Here is a 19,300-nt window from a genome sequence, read left to right on the forward strand (position 1 = left end):
TAGGATCTAGAATCTTTCAATGCCATGTCTTCTACTTTCACTGACCAAATCATTTTTAAAAATCAAAATGTATATAGAAATATGGTGAATTGATGTGTGGTGTCAGCAACAACAACAAAGGTACTTTGTCAAGGATCGAGCAGAAGCTCCTCAACTTCATCAAATTACAGAAGAACAAAACTTTTTACAGAAGAACAAACTTTTTAAAAACAAACAAACAAGTGGACGGACAGGAAGTGATGACAATTTTAATATTTACATCTTTTAATTATTCCAGTGGGACGACAAAAGTGCCACAGGCACTGGTAGTGTATAATTTAAGGGAACTTCACACGTTAACGGATTTAGGAATCACCACCTCGCAAATTCTGAGTGTCAATCATCGCCAGCTCCTCGTCGTTCACCCACTCGTCCTCGGCCGGCGGAAGAGGAAGAGGAAGAGGAGGAAGAGGAGGAGCAGGTTTGCGAGCGGGAGTCTGTGCCGTTGTTAAAGTGCTCGGTGTCGCAGACCTGCGAGGAGGGTTGAACGTCTTCTTCACGCACGGAGAAGCCGCAGAGCTCAGGCGTGACAGAGACGGAGGAGACGGGATGTGAGACAGGTAGTCCAGAGCTCGTCTCCTCTTCAGGCTCTTTGGGTCTTTTGATTCTGTTGAAGATGACGACGCAGCAGGAGGATTCACGCTCACAGGTGTGACGGAGCCCAGGCTTCTGACTGACTGCTGAGGGATTAGCTGCATTAAAAAAACAAACGGTTTAAATCAGTGCCTTGTTGATTATGAGAGTAAATGTGTTTTAAAGAGCAGAGACTCACACTTGTGTCCGTCGTACACGCCGGGGTTCGCGGGTGAAGAAGAGCCGGAGAAGAAACGGAGCTCACGACGTCATCAGACTTCATTAAAAGTGACAGCTTCTCCTCGGCTACTTCAAAAAAGTTTTCCTGAGCCTGAAAAACACGCATGAAAATACTTTAAAAAAAGTATTAATTGAAATTATTAAAGGTGCATTATGTAATAAATGATAAAATCCTCCTAATATGTCACAGAGACTCAGGAATAATGTTCATATAACAAACTGAACTCACCAACAACAACAGTACAGACTAAATATTTGCATTCAAAAAAATATTTTGCAGACTGTAAATCATGTTTATGTTTTGAAATCATGTTTTGGCATGTGGCGCCACCTACTGCCGTCTACCAATCATTGCAGTCAGTAGAGTCTCAGCTGCCGAGCAACCACGGGTTGCCAGTTACGTCAGAAAACGAAACCTATAAGACCTCTGTATTTTGAATTTGAATGTAGTAACTGTTTTTGGCCACATTCTTACATATGACACCTTTAAAGGTCAGTGGAGAGAGTACAACATTTTGCATTCATGCAAATGACTGCAAATGACTTAAATCGGTCAAACTGGTCTTTCTTTGTTGTGGAATGAACTCTGAATTTGTACCTGGAGCAGGTTCCTGAGTTTGCACAGGGCTTCCTGCAGATGAGCCTCCTTAGGGTTTGTGGAGAAGACGGTGAGATCTCCGGCGAACACCACAGGAGCTGGACGTGTGGACTGACCTCGCAGCTGCAGGTTGCTAAGAGCCAACAACACTCGCCGTCTCACGACATCTTCCAGGCCAGAGTGAGCGAAGCTGCTGAAACTGCGCACTTTGACAAAGTTGAGGCTTCCGTCGGCCAAATAAAACGCAGGCGAGGAACCTGAGAGGACAACGAGAAAATCCACCTGTTCAAGCACCAACAATAACAGTGGCACAGCTGTGGAGACAGTGAATAACAACAAATACTTAGGCAGCATTATTAATGACAACTTGATGCCGACTAAGCCTTTTTGATAAAGACACATTGATCAGAGACTCTTCTTTCTGAGGAGGGGATTTATTGTTGATAAAAACCTTTGGAAAATGTTTTATTCATAATTTTTGGCAACCTCACATTGTTAACCACAACAGGATGGGGACAATATTGTTAAGCTTTGCAGGAACATCATTCACATTGATTTGATTGACCTTGACCTTGATTGATCTTAAGTGAGAGCCACTCAGAAGACTAAGGCCATCATGAGACCCTCAGCACTGTCTGCATGCACAATTTAGAGGTTTGAGGTTTGCTTACATCAAGAGGGTCAAAAAGTCATTTGGGGACAATAAAGTATACATTTTCCAGTCCAGTCCAATTTAGTGATGTATATGCTGATGAAAATAAAAACAAGGTAGAAAAAGAAATGGCTCACCTTGTGCATCTATGATACTGATGATGTATCCTGTCAGATCCACCTCTCCACACAGCGGCTCATACTCTGTGTTTTGAAGATCCACAAAATTGGTAGAAACCCGTGGTTGAAAATGTGTTGATAGCCATTCACGAGAAGCCTGTACGATATATAGAAAATCATATATTTAAAAAAAAAAAATATTCATTTAGAAACATACCATAGACACAACAGTTGGCCACAGTACCTGCAGATCCTGAAACTGTGTTTTCTTCGTCCCAGTGAGTTGAACAGTTTCAACCCCGCTGCGTCTCTTTCCATCCGAGGTGGTGACGTTATAGACTTTGTATCTGCAGCCTTCCTTCAGCAAAGACTGAAGGTCCGAGGACGGACGCCAGAGGTTTAACTGGTAAACTAAAGACATTAACGTAGTGAAAATCAAAATCAGGGCATTAACAGGTTAAAAAACAAAAAAGTAGAGGAAATGAGGCCACACCTCTGCCACGCTGGTCCATGGAGTCTGCGACGCAGAGTCTCCACACGGGGGTGACGTCTCTGTTGGGGCAGACCCCGTCGCTGCTCTCTGCGTCGACAGCGCGGCGGTAACGGTCCTGCAGTTCTGTCTGTTGCTTCTCCATCAGAGAGCGTCTGTAGATCTGCAGCGTCGCCAACTGCTGTTCACTCAAATGAGCCTGAGAGGTAATTAATACATGTTATTAAAATAGGGCTGAAACTACTAATGGTTCTTCTCATCATCAATTGATCCGTCACATTTAAGAAGCCGAAAACCCAAAATAGTTGGCAAATACATTTATTAACCTATAAATAACCTTTAATTAATCCTTGCAGCCGTAAAGATAACCAAGTTAAATAAATGTGTAAAGTTCATTTTCCATCACCTCAAAATAAGCCGGGTCGTCGCCCACTGCTTCATGCAGCTCTTCTCCATCCTGCAGACTCGCGACATCCTGACGGCTCATTGTCCGTCTTCTGCGCTGAGGTTTGTCGATACCTGGAGATGAAACCTCTGTTCTTAAAACGGTCCAGTGCGTAACATTAAGAGAATTTACTGGCAGAAGCCTCATCTACGCTCCCTTTACTTCATTCTTAGAGTTTCCTGTAAACGCAGCATCATCATCAGAAAAATCTCCATCCGCATGAAACCCCAAAAAATGACTCTAAATGTTGTAGCATATGTGCCAGGCCTGTATGTGGCGCTATAATGCTGCTACAGACATACAGCAAAAATGTAGAAGAAGAAGCAGAACATGCCTGTATAAACTGTTTATTAAAATAAAGCTTTACTCAAACAAACAAGGATACAATACAATATGAATGAAGTCTTGTATTGACTGTATCCATGAAAACGCAAGAGAGATTTTCACATTCTGGGACTCCCAACGTTCTGTGTGGTTTAAAAGTCAATAGAATACTACCGGTAAGTATATAACGAATAATAACTTTGTCCAATCTCACCATTAGTTGTCACTAATTCTCGCACACTGCAGGTACACGAGTCATAAACCCGTCTCTTACCTTTTTGCTCCTTCTCAAATTCAGATTGAATCTTGGCAAAAAGAATCTCCATGGCCTTTTGTTTGTGTTTGTCGTGTCGTCTCGCTTCCTTCTCCTCGGCGCGAACAGAGCGGAAAACGACACCACCTTCTGGTTTCCTCTCCATCCACTGGGGAAAACCGAAGAAGAAGAAGAAGTCAAAAGGGAATAAATAACACATACATTCAAGGAGTGACGGTGACTTAAACTCACCTGTATGGGGTATGTCCTCAGTACAGTGATGTCCACACATCCCACTGGTCCTCCGTTACTGAACAAAGACGAGAGAGGAAGCAGGAACGGCCGAGGGTCTCTGTAAAAGCCCAGTTTGGTGTCCCATCGTGCAGGTCTGGTGCTGTTGGCACAGATCTAAAAAACACAGACAGCAGCAGTTAAACAGGAAGTTTGATACCAGAGTGTTTTTAATGATTTTATCTACATTAAACTCATTAAAGGATGTCATTAAAGTACCTTTAACATGAGAGATTCAGGCGCCTCCAGAGGAGAACAGGCGTCTTGTGATCCCACCAGCTGAGCGCCGTGGACGATCAGTTTCCCACCGACGGCCAGTCGACCTTTGTGCAGCATGGCGGTCAAAGGTTCGTCCAGCTGAGCTTTAACTCCGTACCATCCGTCCGTGAGCCAGACGATCGCGGATGAGCTCTCCATCTTGGCATCAGAACCCTGTGGAGCCTTTGCGTCGATGCGACTCTGCTCGTTCGGGGAGCGACCGCTGGAGACGACGCCACAGATGCAGAGAACCAGGGTTTTGGCCGACGTGTCGTCCTTTTCCATGATTTTCCTCAGAGCGGGACGGCGGCTGTGGTCGACCTCTACGTCATATCTGAGACGTGGAAATGAAAATCACTGACAGTCACGGGAAAAGTAGTTTAACCGTCTTCTCTGATAATATTGTTTGTTCGATATTCAATAACAGCTAATTTCAGCGTATTGCTATTAAACTCAAAGTTAAAATAACAAGGAAAGCAAGGAAATACATTGGAAATTAAAACTAAATCAATTAAAAAATCAATTATAGAAATTAAAACAATTTAAAATCAAGCTGAAATGAATTATGAAGTATATTACAGAATGATTGGTAAATTATAACAGGAAACCAGAGGTTTGACAGCAGCAAAACAACATCACTGAGTGAATAATTTATTCAACAGATTAAATAATGCAGCAGGATAGAAGGATACTTGCATAAGTCCGTATCATAGCACTATATATCGATAGGCAGTGTTTTTAAAAGACAAACATGGACTAAAAGAAGACGCTGTTTGTAGGAAAGTCAAATTAAAACATACATTTTAACCCGACAAGTTGAGGAATTGATTGACTAATAATTGATTATGTGACATTAAAGGAAAAAGCCGTGTACCTGTACTTGAGCTGCAGCAGAACCTGCTCTGGTGTGAGACGGAGGCTGCCCATCGTTTCCGGAAACGATCTTTCCATGGAGGCCTGTTTCCACACAATCCACCTGTAGTGGTTGAACGCCCACTCCTCACTCATCAGTTTTGGATCCACTCCCGGTGTGTCGCATAACGCTCTGTGGACAGTTATGAAGATCACAGTGTAATCACATACACAATAACAACAGGTGTTATGGTAGAACTCAAAATGAAGCCTTACCTATAAAACTCTTGTTTCCCTGCAGTGCCGTCGTTGCTGGGGATCAACCATCCGCCGTCTGCGAGCTGAACTCCACCGTGCTCCGTGAAAGCTTCCACGTTGAGGAACTGCTTCAAACTGAAGCGGAAAGCCTCTGCGTTCTCACCGGTGATCTCGCAAACATGCAGGCGTACGCCACATTCATACAGCTGAAACACAGCAAGATGGAATTTTGAGGATTTTTAAAGATCAGTGTGACTTAAATGTTCTGTGACTGTCAAGGTTCTGGGCCTTGCCTGTTTCGGGGAGCATCTCGCAGGAGGTTTTCCGTTCACAGCGGCTTTTAACGGGACCCTCGAAACTCCCGAGGTTTTCGTGAGGAACAGACTGCCCGGCAGAGGTCGTATCGTCTGACGCTTCTTTTTCCGGATTCTCATGTCTTGCATATCACGCGCCATTTCCACGTTTTCAAGATTCAGAAACACGTCTGAAAAAACATGAAAAAGATGTTATCCAATCAATGTTAGAAGGAGAGTATTGAGGGGCCGGGTCATACGTTCCATCTTCACCTGACGTTAAGTTAAGTTAAGATGGACGATTGGCTATTTCTGTGGTCTATGGAGACCTGACGTGAATGGATGCAAAAACACAAATGAGGGCAAAATTGTGTTGAAAAATATGGAGTATGTAACAGTGGAAACATATATGGACACAAGGCCGTTACAAAACTGGTTTGGGGTCACTTGGAAATGTCCTTATTTTTGAAGGAAAAGCACTTTTTTTCGATGAATATAACATTAAATTAATCAGAAACACACTCTATACATTGTTAATGTGGCAAACGACTATTCTAGCTGCAAATGTCTGGTTTTTAATAGAATATGTAGGTGTATAGAGGCCAATTACCAGCAACCATATCTCCAACGATAGTGTATAACATATGGAAATTTCCACGGACATGGAACTCATTAAATATGACCTGGCCTTTACAGTCTGCATCAGTCTCTACGTGAAGGTTACTGCACCTTGGCTTCTAGAAAACACTTCCTCCACATATGATGAAGCCTCTGCAGCAGGTTCTTCCGATACACAGCCAGCAGGACCATTCATCAGCAAAGCGTCAGCAAAGGTCACCGTTTCCATGTCCTCTTTGCCTTTATCACCATTTTCATCCACAGTGTTCTGTGGTTTTTTAGCAGAAGGTACAAAACCGCTGCTGTTGGACGACGGAACAAAGAGACGCAGGTGTTTGTCCTTCTCGTCGTGAGGTTTTGAGGAGCTCTCATTGACAACGGTCCGTTGCTTTTTGAACGGAGGAACAAACGCAGACGGTGTTTTCACGCAGACGTCGATATTCTTGCGAGTCTCTGTCTTTGCGTTCTTCAGAAATGGAGGAGCAAATGTTGGCGTCTTTGAATGCGTTGATGTGCCGTGTCCTGCTGCTGAGTGTTGCGTTGCTGCTGGGTTCTGCAGTCGCTTTTCCACATCTTGTCTCTCACTTCTGAGAGAGACAAAAATGAAACAATAAAGATGACGGAAAAAAAGCTGATAAACCACATGTAAACTTGGCTTAACTTACCCATGTGCCCTTGTGATGTTGGGACGATGAGAAACACTGTACTTGAAAACCCTCCGATCTTTCATTACACCTGAATTAAGAAAAATAAAAACACAGTTAAAAGGTGTATTTGTGTATAAATGACATAATATAAACATAACAGACTTAATGGAGAGTCAAGACACTTACTATTTGGACAACTTTTCTGTGGTTGTAGCGTTGAACCTCTTGGTTCATCAACAGCCCGATCAAACTCTTCCAGTAATCGTCTTTTCAGTGGAGGCTGATCTGGAATAAATGTAATGGTTGTAATACAAGATTACAGACAAGTAAATAATCAAGCATTTAGTTTACGTGTAACATAAATAATATAACGTAATAAAATCAATTGTGTGTTTATCTGGGAGTTAATCAACCTTTTACAACTGGAAACTTAAGTTTGTTTCTCATGCACCAAAGTCCATAGAGAAAACAGTCGATTTTAACGTGTGGTGACACAGAAGCTGCTGCTCTCCGACTGACTCATTTACTAAGATTGTGTCACTAAGGTGAATCCATACAAAAGATTTCAAACACCAAAGTCACAAAATAACACACTTGAACTTAGGGAGTGTGGCAAAAGTGGATCAACAACTCCTGTGATGTAAAACCGCTGATATTCTCTATGGACTTTGGTGTGGGGGATTGAGACATTTACAAAGCAACACAAACGACCTCTCCTCAGTCCCCCATTTCTTCTTTCACCCCAACCTGTCGAGGCAGATGTCTGCACATCTCTGAGTCTGGTTCTGTCAGAGATTTCTTCCTGTTAAAAGGGAGTTTATTTCTCTCCACTGATGCCTTGTATTGTGTGAATTGTTGGGTTTCTCTGCTCTGCATGATGTTGTCTATGTACAGTGCCGTGAGATAATGTATGTTATGATTTGACGCTATATAAACAAAATTGAATTGAATTGAAACAGATATTTACCTGACATATCTGCATCTTCTCCCACTCTTTTCCCTCTCCTCTTCTGCCCATCCACAGACCTGCTGTTAGTATCTGGGTCATCTTGCAGCTGCTCATTCTCTAATGTCACTGAGAGACCTTTGCCAGCGAGACTTTCATCCTCTAACAAAGCTTTAGTGCAGTCGAGAGCTTCCTGGGCGAGGAACTCCTGCTGTGTTTCAGTGCAGCCGCTGAGGTTAAGTGACTGAAATATTATAGCCGAAGTCTCCTCTGTCCTTTTGAACCTAGCTCCCTCGCTGCTGCTTGTATGATTCACTTCAGAGCCTGACACATTTCCCATCTCCTCTGCAGTGGAACCATGAGGGCTTCCCACCCACGGAGAAGTAAATGTCTCCTCTCTTTTCCCGTCTTTCAACTCTGATTCGTCTGCGAGTGCTTTTTCTCGATTAAAAATGCAATTATGCATCCTCGAATCCTGCAGAGTTTCATTTTCATGGTCAGTGTCTCGCAGAGGCTGAAAAGATTTAAGGACCCGGGGGACACTTTGCTTCGTCTCCTGCTCGTCTCTCACTGTGGTAAGATTAAGAACGTTTCTTTTCGTGGATTTCACTTCTGTTAAATCCGTCGGTGTTGGGTCGGAGTTTGAATGGCGACTCTCCTCGTCTGCGACTTCTTTGAAAAGGGCCTTCGCTTTCAACAAGTTTTTCTGCGACACGTGGACTTTAGCTCCCCCTGCAGTTGTGAAACCGCCGGTGAGGTTTTCAGCGTTGTTTGGCGTTTCTTCGTAAATATGACTTCTCCTCTTAGTGTCAGAAACCGATGGGATCTTTGAGCAGAAATCAATGTCATTAAATACTGCTTTTGCCCTCTGGAGGGACTCTGATGAAAATGCCACAGGTTTACCACTAGCGGCAAAAAAAACACCGTTCAAGGGAGTTGAACAAGAAACTGGTATTTTTAAATGGGTTGATTTAACATTAATTTTATTCTCAGCTTCACGACATTCACTTTTTGCTTTTTTCTGGGCATCAAACGAAAAAGCGACTCCTTCGTCAGTGTTCTGAGGTGGTAAATTGTCTTCTTTAGGTTGCATTCTTTTGTTTGCGTAGTTGAAGTCGGCGCTATCATTCAACAGAGACTTTGCTTTTGTCATCGCTTCATCCGACACGGACACTTTCTTCCCGCTGGCTGTGCTGAATCCACCACTGTTGCTAAATTCACTGAAGGCAGAAGTAACACCTTTGCGAGACTCCACGTCGCCACGATAAGTGACATTTTTCCGCTTAACAACTAAACCCACAGTCGAATTTTCAAACTCGGAGCTTGCACTTCCATGTCCCTCATTGGTGTTTGACAACATCTCTTGTTTTTGTTTGGGAGTTTTTTTCTCGCTGGGATTTTCACTCAGAGGTTCCACACTTTCCTCACATCCTACCAACATTTTATTGTTACCGTCCATGTCACAGTCTTTGAAGAAAGCGTCTGCTTCTTGCATGGTGATAGAATCATCATCCAGTTCTTCCACAACATCCGCTGCTTTTATGAGATTCCTCTGAGCCACGCAGACCTCTTCGCTGCTCTTCTTTGTGTCTGAGACTTTCCGAGTCTCTTCACTCACAGCGATGTCACTGAAAAGAGCTTTCGCCTTCTGTAAGGCCTCAGATGAAAATGTCACATGTTTTCCACTGGCTGCAAGAAATCCACCATTCCTGGATGAAACAGGCGTCTCAGAATTATTTGGTTTCACACCGATTACATCATCGAAAGCTCCACATTCGCTCAACAGTGACTTTGCTTTCTGGAGCGCCGCAGATGAAATGACAACTCCTTTGCCACTCGCTGTCTGAAATCCACCATTTTGTAGTGTTGCAGCTTGAGTATGATCTTCACAATTGCCTGCTTTTAAACAATCTTGGCGTTTCCTTGTGTCCTCGGGGGTATTATGAACGTCATTTAAAAGGCACTCTGCTTTTTTCAGTGCATCAGCCGACACAGAGACTTTCTTCCCACTGGCTGTGCTGAATCCACCTCTGCTAACCGACTGATTATTGTCAGAGAAGCCGTTAGTCTTTGACGTTGAGCACGAGGGAGAAGAAAATGCTTTGGTAGTTGAAGAAAGGTGCCGATTTTTGCTGCTGCTCCTCATACTGTCTGAAACTTTTAGAGCACTCACAGTGATGCCACCGGCTGCAAGAGACCCATTATTCCTGGATGACAAACCATGGCAAACAGGCTTCTTTACATTGACTTCATTGTCGACTGCTTCACTTTCACTCAGCAGTGACTTTGCTTTTTGGAGCACCGCAGATGAAATGACAACTCCTTTGCCACTCGCTGTCTGAAATCCACCATTTTGTAGTGTTTGATTGGTGACATTCCCCGTTTTTAAAGCATCTAGTCTTTGCGTTGGATGTTCCTTCATGTCCTCAGGCTTATGAACTTCATTCAAAAGGCACTCTGCTTTTTTCAGTGCATCAGCTGACACTGCAACTTTCTTCCCACTGGCTGTGCTGAATCCACCTCCACTACTGACAGAGGAGCCGTAATTCTTTGACGTTGAACACGAGGGAGAAGAAAATGTTGTTGTAGTCGAAGAAAGGTTTAGATTTTTGCTGCTCTTCCTTGGTTCTGAAACTTTTGGCGCCTCCTCACTGAAAAGAGCTTTAGCCTTCTGTAAGGCCTCAGATGAAAATGCCATTGTCTTTCCACTGGCTGCCAGAAATCCATTATTCCTGGATGACAAACCATGAACGGGCTTCTTGTACTGATTTTCTCTTACATCGACTTTATCACCGACTGCTTCACTTTCACTCAACAGTGACTTTGCTTTCTGGAGCGCCGCAGATGAAATGACAACTCCTTTGCCACTCGCTGTCTGAAATCCACCACTTTGTAGAGTTTGATCAGTGACATTGCATGTTTTCAAAGCATCTACTCTTTGCGTTGGATGTTCCTTCATGTCCTCAGGCTTATGAACTTCATTCAAAAGGCACTCTGCTTTTTTCAGTGCATCAGCTGACACTGCAACTTTCTTCCCACTGGCTGTGCTGAATCCACCTCCACTATTGACAGAGGAGCCGTAATTCTTTGACGTTGAGCACGAGGGTGAAGAAAATGTTGTTGTAGTTGAAGAAAGGTTCAGATATTTGCTGCTCTTCCTTGGCTCTGAAACTTTTAGCACCTCCTCACCGACGGTGATGTCACTGAAAAGAGCTTTAGCCTTCTGTAAGGCCTCAGATGAAAATACCATTGTCTTTCCACTGGCTGCCAGAAATCCATTATTCCTGGATGACAAACCATGAGCGAGCTTCTTGTACTGATTTGCTTTTACACAGATTTTATCATCGACTGCTTCACTTTCACTCAACAGTGACTTTGCTTTCTGGAGCGCTGCAGATAAAATGACAACTCCTTTGCAACTCGCTGTCTGAAATCCACCACTTTGTAGAGTTTGATCTGTGGGAATGCCTGTTTTTAAAGCATCTCCTTTCTGTATCACATGTTCCTTCATGCTGTCAAGGGTATAAACTTCGTTTAAGAGGCACTCTGCCTTTTTCAGGGCAGTAGCCGACACAGAGACTTTCTTCCCACTGGCTGTGCTGAATCCACCTCCACTACTCGACTGATTATTGACAAAGGAGCTACAAATGTTAGAGGTTGTGCAGGAGGGAAGTTGTTTGGTTGTCAGAGGCAGGTTCCCGTGGGATGAAACGACACTTGTAACTGCCAGAGTATCCTTACAACCAAAACTCTGACTCTCCACATTATCCAGGACAACCTCTGTATGACACACAGCTGGTTCAACATTCACTTTTTCAAATTCACAGACTGGTTTTTCAGAAAATCTCTCTTTGATACTCAAAGGCGATTGTTCCATGTTCGTTTTAAGTTTTACTGATAAGACGGTGTTATTACTGCTGATGTCGCAGTCTTTAAAGAAAGCGTCTGCCTCTTGCATTGCTCTAGCTGAAATAGTAATCCCTTTCCCACTGGCCTTCTGGAAACCGTTTCTAAAACTTTTTTCTCCAACGCTCGTGACCCGACTCGGCTCGGTTTTATCACCGGCTCTGCCGCTTTGCTCGTCTGTTGACTTGTGATCCGTTAGATCTGCCTCCAAATCTGCAAACAAAGCTCTAGCTTTGCTCGTGCATTTTCTTGAAACCCTCAAAATATTTCCCGTCGCAGTTCTAAATCCCGCGCCAGGCATCAAAGGATTGTTCTCCAGATTTTGAGGTTCAGCTGACGAAACACTGCAACCACCTTCAGAGATGTGCTTTGAAGAGGAAGACGCATCTTCAAAAGCAGATTTGAAGTTTTTATCCTTCCCGAAGGATTTACAAGTGACATTTAACGCTTCGCCGCTTGTTTCATCGTCTGTGAATGAGGCCATTTCCTCAGTCGTCACAGTCATTGTCGTGTGTTTTTCAGCATCGACACTCAAGGTCTCATCAAAATCAATACCCAGGAGAAAATCAGGGTCGAGTTCTTTGTCTGCTTTGTTGAGAGACCTGGTATTATCTTGCTGCTGTGGCTTTGTCATTTTGAATTGTGTAAATTCAAACTGGCTGTCGGCTTCTTCCAGGATGGTGCACAGTTCTGTGACGTCGGCCTTTTGTGACACAGTTAACTGGCAACTGATATCTGACGAGGGAGGCTGGTTTGAATTGGAGATTGTATTTTTCACGGTTCCATTACCGATGCCAATTATTTCACCTCTTCTGGTCGGCTGAGTCTTTTCAGCTTCATTCTCTTCAAAGAGACACTTAGCTCTCTCCAGGTGGGTTGAGGAAATGTGTATCGCCTGATTAGAAGCGGTTTTGAAGCCGTCACTAACTTGACACAAGGTATTATCCGTTTCTTTTGCACTACTGGGTCCTTGTGGCTCCTCATTCTCTCTGCAAGGATCCAGTGTCTGGTTTTCCTCAGTTACATTGGGCAGCTTCTCTGTTTCAGCTTCTCGTTTAATATCATCTAAAGGATTCTCATGTCTTCCATTTATAAACTGTTGCGTTTGCTCACAGTTCTCTGAGCTGGGAAGTGTTGTCATCAGGTGACTAACATCTGCAACTGCAGATTGGAATCCGCTGTCACTCACTGTGCATTCATTGATAGAGCAGCTTAAATTAGTAAGTTTTCTGTGACTGACGTCGTGGTGAAGGTTTGCTCGTCTTGCCTTTTCCTTAGCTTGCCTCATGGCTGTCAGACATGCGGATGCAGAGAAGCCATTTTGAGTATTATTGTCCGATGCCAGACTCACTTTATCAGGGTCCAACATTTGACTGAAGTCTTGTGCAAAATCTCTGCAGAGCTGCGACATGTCAAGACCCTGAAGTTTTGATTTGACGGAAAGAGGTAGATTTTCCTGTTTTTGCGTCTCATTCTCGCAGACACTGCGACAGCCTGCTTCATCTCCGTCTTTCACCAACAGTTTAACACTCTTCACTTTGTGTTCTGAAAGACAGAAACATGCATTTTTAATGCTGACAAATATTGCCTCAGTGTATTTTATGTACACTACCATTCAAAGGTTTGGGCTCACTTAGAAATGTCCTTATTTTTTAAGGAAAAGCTCTTTTTTTCAATGAATATAACATTAAATGAATCATAAATACACTCTATACATTGTTAATGTAGTAAACAACTATTCTAGCTGCAAACGTCTGGTTTTTAATAGAATATGTACATATGTGTATAGAGGCACATTTCCACTGTTCTAATGGTACATTGTGTTTGATAATCATGTTAGAAGACTATTGATGATTAGAAAACCCTTGAAAACCGTTGTTCAATGATGTTAGCACAGCTGAAAACTGTTTTGCTGGTTCTTTGACAAAAGGGCAATAATTATTATTTTTAATAAAAATCATTATTTCTTATCATGTCAATGTCTTGACTATTTTTTCTATTCATTTTGCAACTCTTTTAATGATTAAAAGTGTGACTTTTACTGGAAAACACAAACAAATTGTATAGGTGAACGGTAATGTATGAACGTACCAGAATCTGGAACCAGCGCTGAGGTGTCGATCTGCGATGGAGCTTCTTTTCCTTCATCCTGTGTTTTTGAAGCATCAACCGTGTAAATAAACTTCCTCTTCTTCTTTATGAAGCCACTGTGAATGCTTTTCAAAGTTAGAGCAGAGTCTCTTTGTGATCGATCTGTCAAATCGTTGTTTTCCACCTGTGCAGAACGACTATTTTCACAGCATGAAGCGTCTGTAGTCCAGGGAGGGATTTCAGATAAACTCAAAGGAGACCACTGGGTGGTTCTAATATCTTTACTTTTCATCGGTGGAGGTGAGGAGAGTTTCTCAAGGTCCTGATCATCCGTCCTCTGTTCAGTGAAGGCGTCGACGTTTGTATTTGAGACGTTTGTAAAGCTGCAGTCTTGTTCTTTTGTCGAGATGATTTGTTTCCTTTTGACTCTGTCAGTTTTCACTTTTCTCAGCGCTGAGCCGCTGTTGCTGAAAAATATGGAGAGGACATTTTCAGCGCCATCGAGAACATTCGCCACGGTTGCGCGAACATCTCCATCCTCAATAGCGTCCGGCAGCTTCTGTCTCCAAACTCTTGGACTCTGTAAATGCTGATTGTGAGGAGCCTCAGGGGAAACGACGCCTGCCGAACACAGACATAAAATCTCGATTTCATTCATGTTCACAGATGATGCTCTGTTCTTTAACAAGGGGAAAAAGTCAGTACCTTGATGAACAGACACGTCTGTGTTTTTCGATGACGCTGCCACAACTCTGGACGAATTTGACAGAGAAGGAAAAAGCTTCCGTACAAACTAAAAACAGAAAAGACGGAGAAATACATCAGAAGAAATTTAAAATGGAAGGATTGTTAATTCTTTCCACATGAAAACGATCAGAAATGACTGAGAAATTCAAATATACAGAAGGAAAAAAGGGGCAAACTTGAAGAAAATGAAGATGCACTGGTAAAAGTTGCTTTACACTGTTCATATGGACAGAAAAACTGAAATCTCAAAACAACAGAATGATAAAAACATGATAAATTACTGTCAACATCTGTGATAAATGATGATTAAGAAAGAAAATTATTATTAGACAGCACTACAAAGGTTTACGAGGAAACAAAACATTTACATTTTGGATGAAATGGTGTGCATAGCATCAGTTAGCATTAGCATCTCTTCTACTTTCAGATGAAAGTAAATACTGTATATATACATATACATATGTACATACACACATGTCTGAGTCATTCATGTTCTACCATTTTATTCTCCACATGTTTGTAGGGTGCATGTCTGTCTGATGTGTATTTGAAATTTGCGATTACTTACGACAACGGTTTTGTCTGCAGAAACACTCACAGGACAGAGACTCTCCTCGGGTTTCGCTGTAATATGAAGAAGATTCACCGATTATTCAAGTCCCTGCAAATCAAACGCAGAGTTTCTTTTCCTGACGCATTATATATTTAAGAAAGCAGTGGCTGAGAATAATAAGAATTACACAGTAAAAAAAGCTTTTCTAAAATTTCAAACACTCAAACACTGTCACTATATATAAATAGCCTCAGTTGATCATTCGCTGGTGAGTGACTGCACCTGCTCCTTCACGACAGTCTTTGGTTTACCAACTGAGATGATCTGAGATGATGAGGAAATGAAGTAGAGAAGAACGGAAAGAAGAGCAGACTCCTGCTGTGAGGCTGTGAGAAATAAATCACATAAATGGAGTCTTTTTGCTTACATAAAATTAGCGTGGATGCCACAGCTGGTGGAGTATTCATAGAACTGGTCCACGATATATCAGAATCAACCTGTACACCCAGTGATTCTGATATCTTCTTGGCATAGCTGACCTGGGATTCATGAAAAGAGGGTCAACCATTAATGTTCATAATTACAAAATAAAAAAAGAATAATGCACTATCTCTGATTTAAGACACTTACCGGGGTTTTAGGTGTAGGATGAAGCAAATCTGTACGGACGACATTGACAAAAACATTAAGAGTTTACAAAGTTTGAGACTTTTTCTCTACGGTCTCTGCTGTAGTGAAATTAACATAATATTTTCATATTCATGTTGCAGCAGATGTATATTGACATTTTCTTCATTGTACAAATGTAATAAAAATATACTAGTTGGAGAGGGCACAAGCAAACAAGTCAAGGAGGCAGCAGCCTGTTCAGCCTACTGTTTTAAAAAATATCGTACATTCCTAATACAAACGTGACTTTGTGGCTCACCGTAACTGTCCTGACTCTGTGGACAGATTCCTCCATATTTTGCTGCTGGTACCCTTGAAATAAGAAAATAGAAAAATAGAAAAATAGAATAGTGTTTAGTATTTCATAAAATAATGACGGGTAATTCAATTGAAAATGGCTCCATTAAGACCAATTACAAAATTTTCAGTGTGAGCTTGGGAGTATTTTCTCTTTGAGTTATACATTAATTCAGATAATGACAAATCACTCATGAATTTTTTTTAAATTATGACACAAAAAAACCCCACATGTATTTAATTTACCTTTCTTTTGTCATTTGAAACAAATGTGGACTCTGCGTTTCCTTCCATGGCAGCGTTTCTTTTTCTACAATGAACAACATTAGAAAAGAGCTTCTCACTTTTTACGATAATACATTTAAAATCTAAAGTTCTATCAAGCATGTATACTAGAAGTTATTAAACATGTATTACTGTAAAAGACTATCAACCGTTGAATATCAATGAATCAATAAGGCAACAACGCTTAATATATTAATCACCAACTATTTTGATAATCAAGTTTGTATTTTTAAATATTTAAAACAATATTTTCGAGGTCAAGGTAACATTGACAACATGATTCTGATCAATTTTTGCACACAATAGCAATTGATTTCTTTGCTTTTATAACCAAAGAAATCATTCAAACTGAATCATTTTATAGACCAAGAAAATGAAAGAAAGCAATGAATGAATAATCACTAGAGTCGATACCTTCAGCAGCAAACGACTGCTCGTCCTCAGCTCCAGGCGACGCCACTCGACTGCGTCTGAAAGCTTTGGGCGTTGAAAACAGCTGACTGTCCGGAGCAGTTTTGTCCAAAGGTGCTTTAAATTGTGCCTCCTGGTTCGCACAGAGCTCATCAGAGACATCAGAGACATTGTCCTCAATGGTGGACGTTTGAGCCGTCAGTGCATGAAACCAGTCGGGGTCCAGTGGTCCCAGCTCTGGAAAAACACATAAAAATAAAAAGGGTTGCAGCTCAGTTTAAATTTACCTTTGACCTTGTCTACAAGACTTTTTTTTTCATTTTGTGGTTTCCTTGGTGACTGTGCCACTGTGTGAACTAAGGATGGGACAATACACTCCTTTATTGGGACTTTGTGAAAGCTTCTGGATATGAGCTATATAAAGGAAGAAGTTATGAACAGAAGGCACTGGAGGAAATGAAAAGATGGGAAAAGAAGATGTGGCTGAAGAGTCAAGAAAGCAGTTTTACACATTACAGTGTACAGCCTGCCAGAACATTATTATAAAAAGAACAGGAAGTCTGAAATTTGATAAAGAACTCTGAGGCGAGAAGATGAAAAAATGAGATTGAGGAGAATCACAACAGGAATTATCACTCCATACCAAGTGTAAACAAGCAGTGGGAAAACCTTTGCAACACATACAGTAACATGTACAGTAACATGTACAGTAACATGTACAGTAACATGTACAGTAACATGTACAGTCACATGTACAGTAACATGTACAGTAACATGTACAATAACATGTACAGTCACATGTACAGTAACCACAAACTGAAGAGCAGGTGAAACACACATTTCTTTTTTACATTTAAAGCTCATCTGAACGTCACCTTACCTTTCCAGAGTTCATCCTTGAACTCGTCGTACATGTTTTTGGAAGGTAAATCCATTCCAGGAGACGTGGTGTAGTCCTTACATGTTGTCACGCAGCACACCTGAAGAGACAAAGTTTCCACTGTGACTAAACACTAATGATTCAAATGCATGTGCTGCAACTCATGTGCACACACAGGACATTTTATATATATATTCCTGCTTTCATTCATATCTATCCATCTATGCTTTTTTTATGCTGAGCTATTTCTTAGTGCTGTAAATATTTCAATAATTTAGTGTTTTTGTTTTATATAACAAAGAAATCACATTGTGGACAGACTGAGACATTTGTGAAAACCATCATTTTCAGCCTTTTTCTGACACTTTATGGAATAAACAATTACTATTAATTCGGGCAAATAATCAACAGATCTATGAATAATGAACATAATTGTGAGTCACAAACTTAAACCATAACGTTATTGAGAATGCAGAAGGTTTGTGACGATATAAGATGTATTTTAGTGTGGAATGAGAATAAGTGATGACTAAGATGAGTGACATCTTTTATCATGGTTTTAGCTCTAAAGAGTTGCCAATGATGACATTTGTGTATTTAAATACATTAAGTTGCCAACAAGATTATTTAAGGTTAACATATATATTTAAGGCATACATTTCGTATCAAGTTACCATCTAGTAATAAACACTTACCGTGTTTACAAACGCTATGAGTATTTGTTTCCAGTCTTATTATAAATGCTTATATCTGGAGTAACACCTTGACACCACTACTAGAAGTAAGCTACGTGTTTAAAGTAGAGATAATCAACTTTTCGTGAATTTTAATTTGTTTTTTTGCATTAAAACTGATAAACGAACGAGTTTAACGAGCTGCACTTTCCTCCATACGACACGTTATGAAGCTGCAAACCTGACACGTTAGTAAATATGTTAACGAAGATAACCGACGTGGTTAAGTTAGTTAAAAGTGTTAGAGCTGGTTGACAGTGTTTGGTAAAGTGTCAAATCCGTGTTAACTCACTACTAACTAGCTGTACTAGTTCATGGAAATACGCCGCTAAATAACTGTACATTTGTATTAAAAGTGGACGTAACTCACCATGACGGAGGGCGAGAGGGTGAACTTTCATGTCGCGACGACAATTTCACATTAAACAATAACAAAAAAACACGACAAACTTTGAGGAAAAGTGACGGAAAAATGTTCGAAACGAGTCCAAGCGTTAGCTAGTTAGCTAGTTAGCTACTTTCACTCCGCTGCTACGACCAAAACAAACCTCGCGCGCCGCTGTCACCCGGAAGTAAACACGACTTCCGGCAGACGTGACACTGAAATGTGCAACTTTATATTTTTTTAATATAAACAAAGGCTAAAATTGCCTTAATGGAAACGTGATCATAGACTGAACTTCTTATTTTCACTTTGGGCGATTGTGTTGTTTTTTAATTTTTAAATTTTTATGATTATTCTCTAATACAGGGGTCTCAAACTGAAATGACATGGGGGCCACTGAGTGGCCCCTTACTGAGTGTTTGGTCAGTAAGGGGCCGGTGAAGTAA

At 41.4% G+C, this 19,300-nt stretch overlaps 1 protein-coding gene across 1 annotated transcript; it reads right to left on the minus strand.

The window, feature by feature from the left end:
* Nucleotides 1-344: 344 nt before the first annotated feature.
* brca2 (BRCA2 DNA repair associated) lies at nucleotides 345-17,790 on the minus strand (the record flags this gene model as incomplete). The annotated part of the gene is made up of 23 exons (XM_083887084.1): nucleotides 345-731; nucleotides 812-943; nucleotides 1,451-1,707; nucleotides 2,240-2,378; nucleotides 2,466-2,632; nucleotides 2,715-2,910; nucleotides 3,118-3,230; nucleotides 3,755-3,902; nucleotides 3,986-4,141; nucleotides 4,244-4,616; nucleotides 5,157-5,327; nucleotides 5,411-5,598; nucleotides 5,686-5,876; nucleotides 6,415-6,890; nucleotides 6,969-7,038; nucleotides 7,137-7,235; nucleotides 7,918-13,347; nucleotides 13,894-14,686; nucleotides 15,209-15,264; nucleotides 15,621-15,732; nucleotides 15,824-15,852; nucleotides 16,859-17,092; nucleotides 17,736-17,790. 23 exons carry the CDS (start codon nucleotides 17,788-17,790, stop codon nucleotides 345-347), a joined length of 9,972 nt encoding a protein of 3,323 aa, XP_083743210.1.
* Between the last annotated feature and the right edge of the window lie 1,510 nt (nucleotides 17,791-19,300).

The sequence above is a fragment of the Microchirus variegatus genome (assembly GCF_963457635.1).
Source record: "Microchirus variegatus genome assembly, chromosome: 3".
NCBI classification, from domain to species: Eukaryota; Metazoa; Chordata; class Actinopteri; order Pleuronectiformes; family Soleidae; genus Microchirus; species Microchirus variegatus.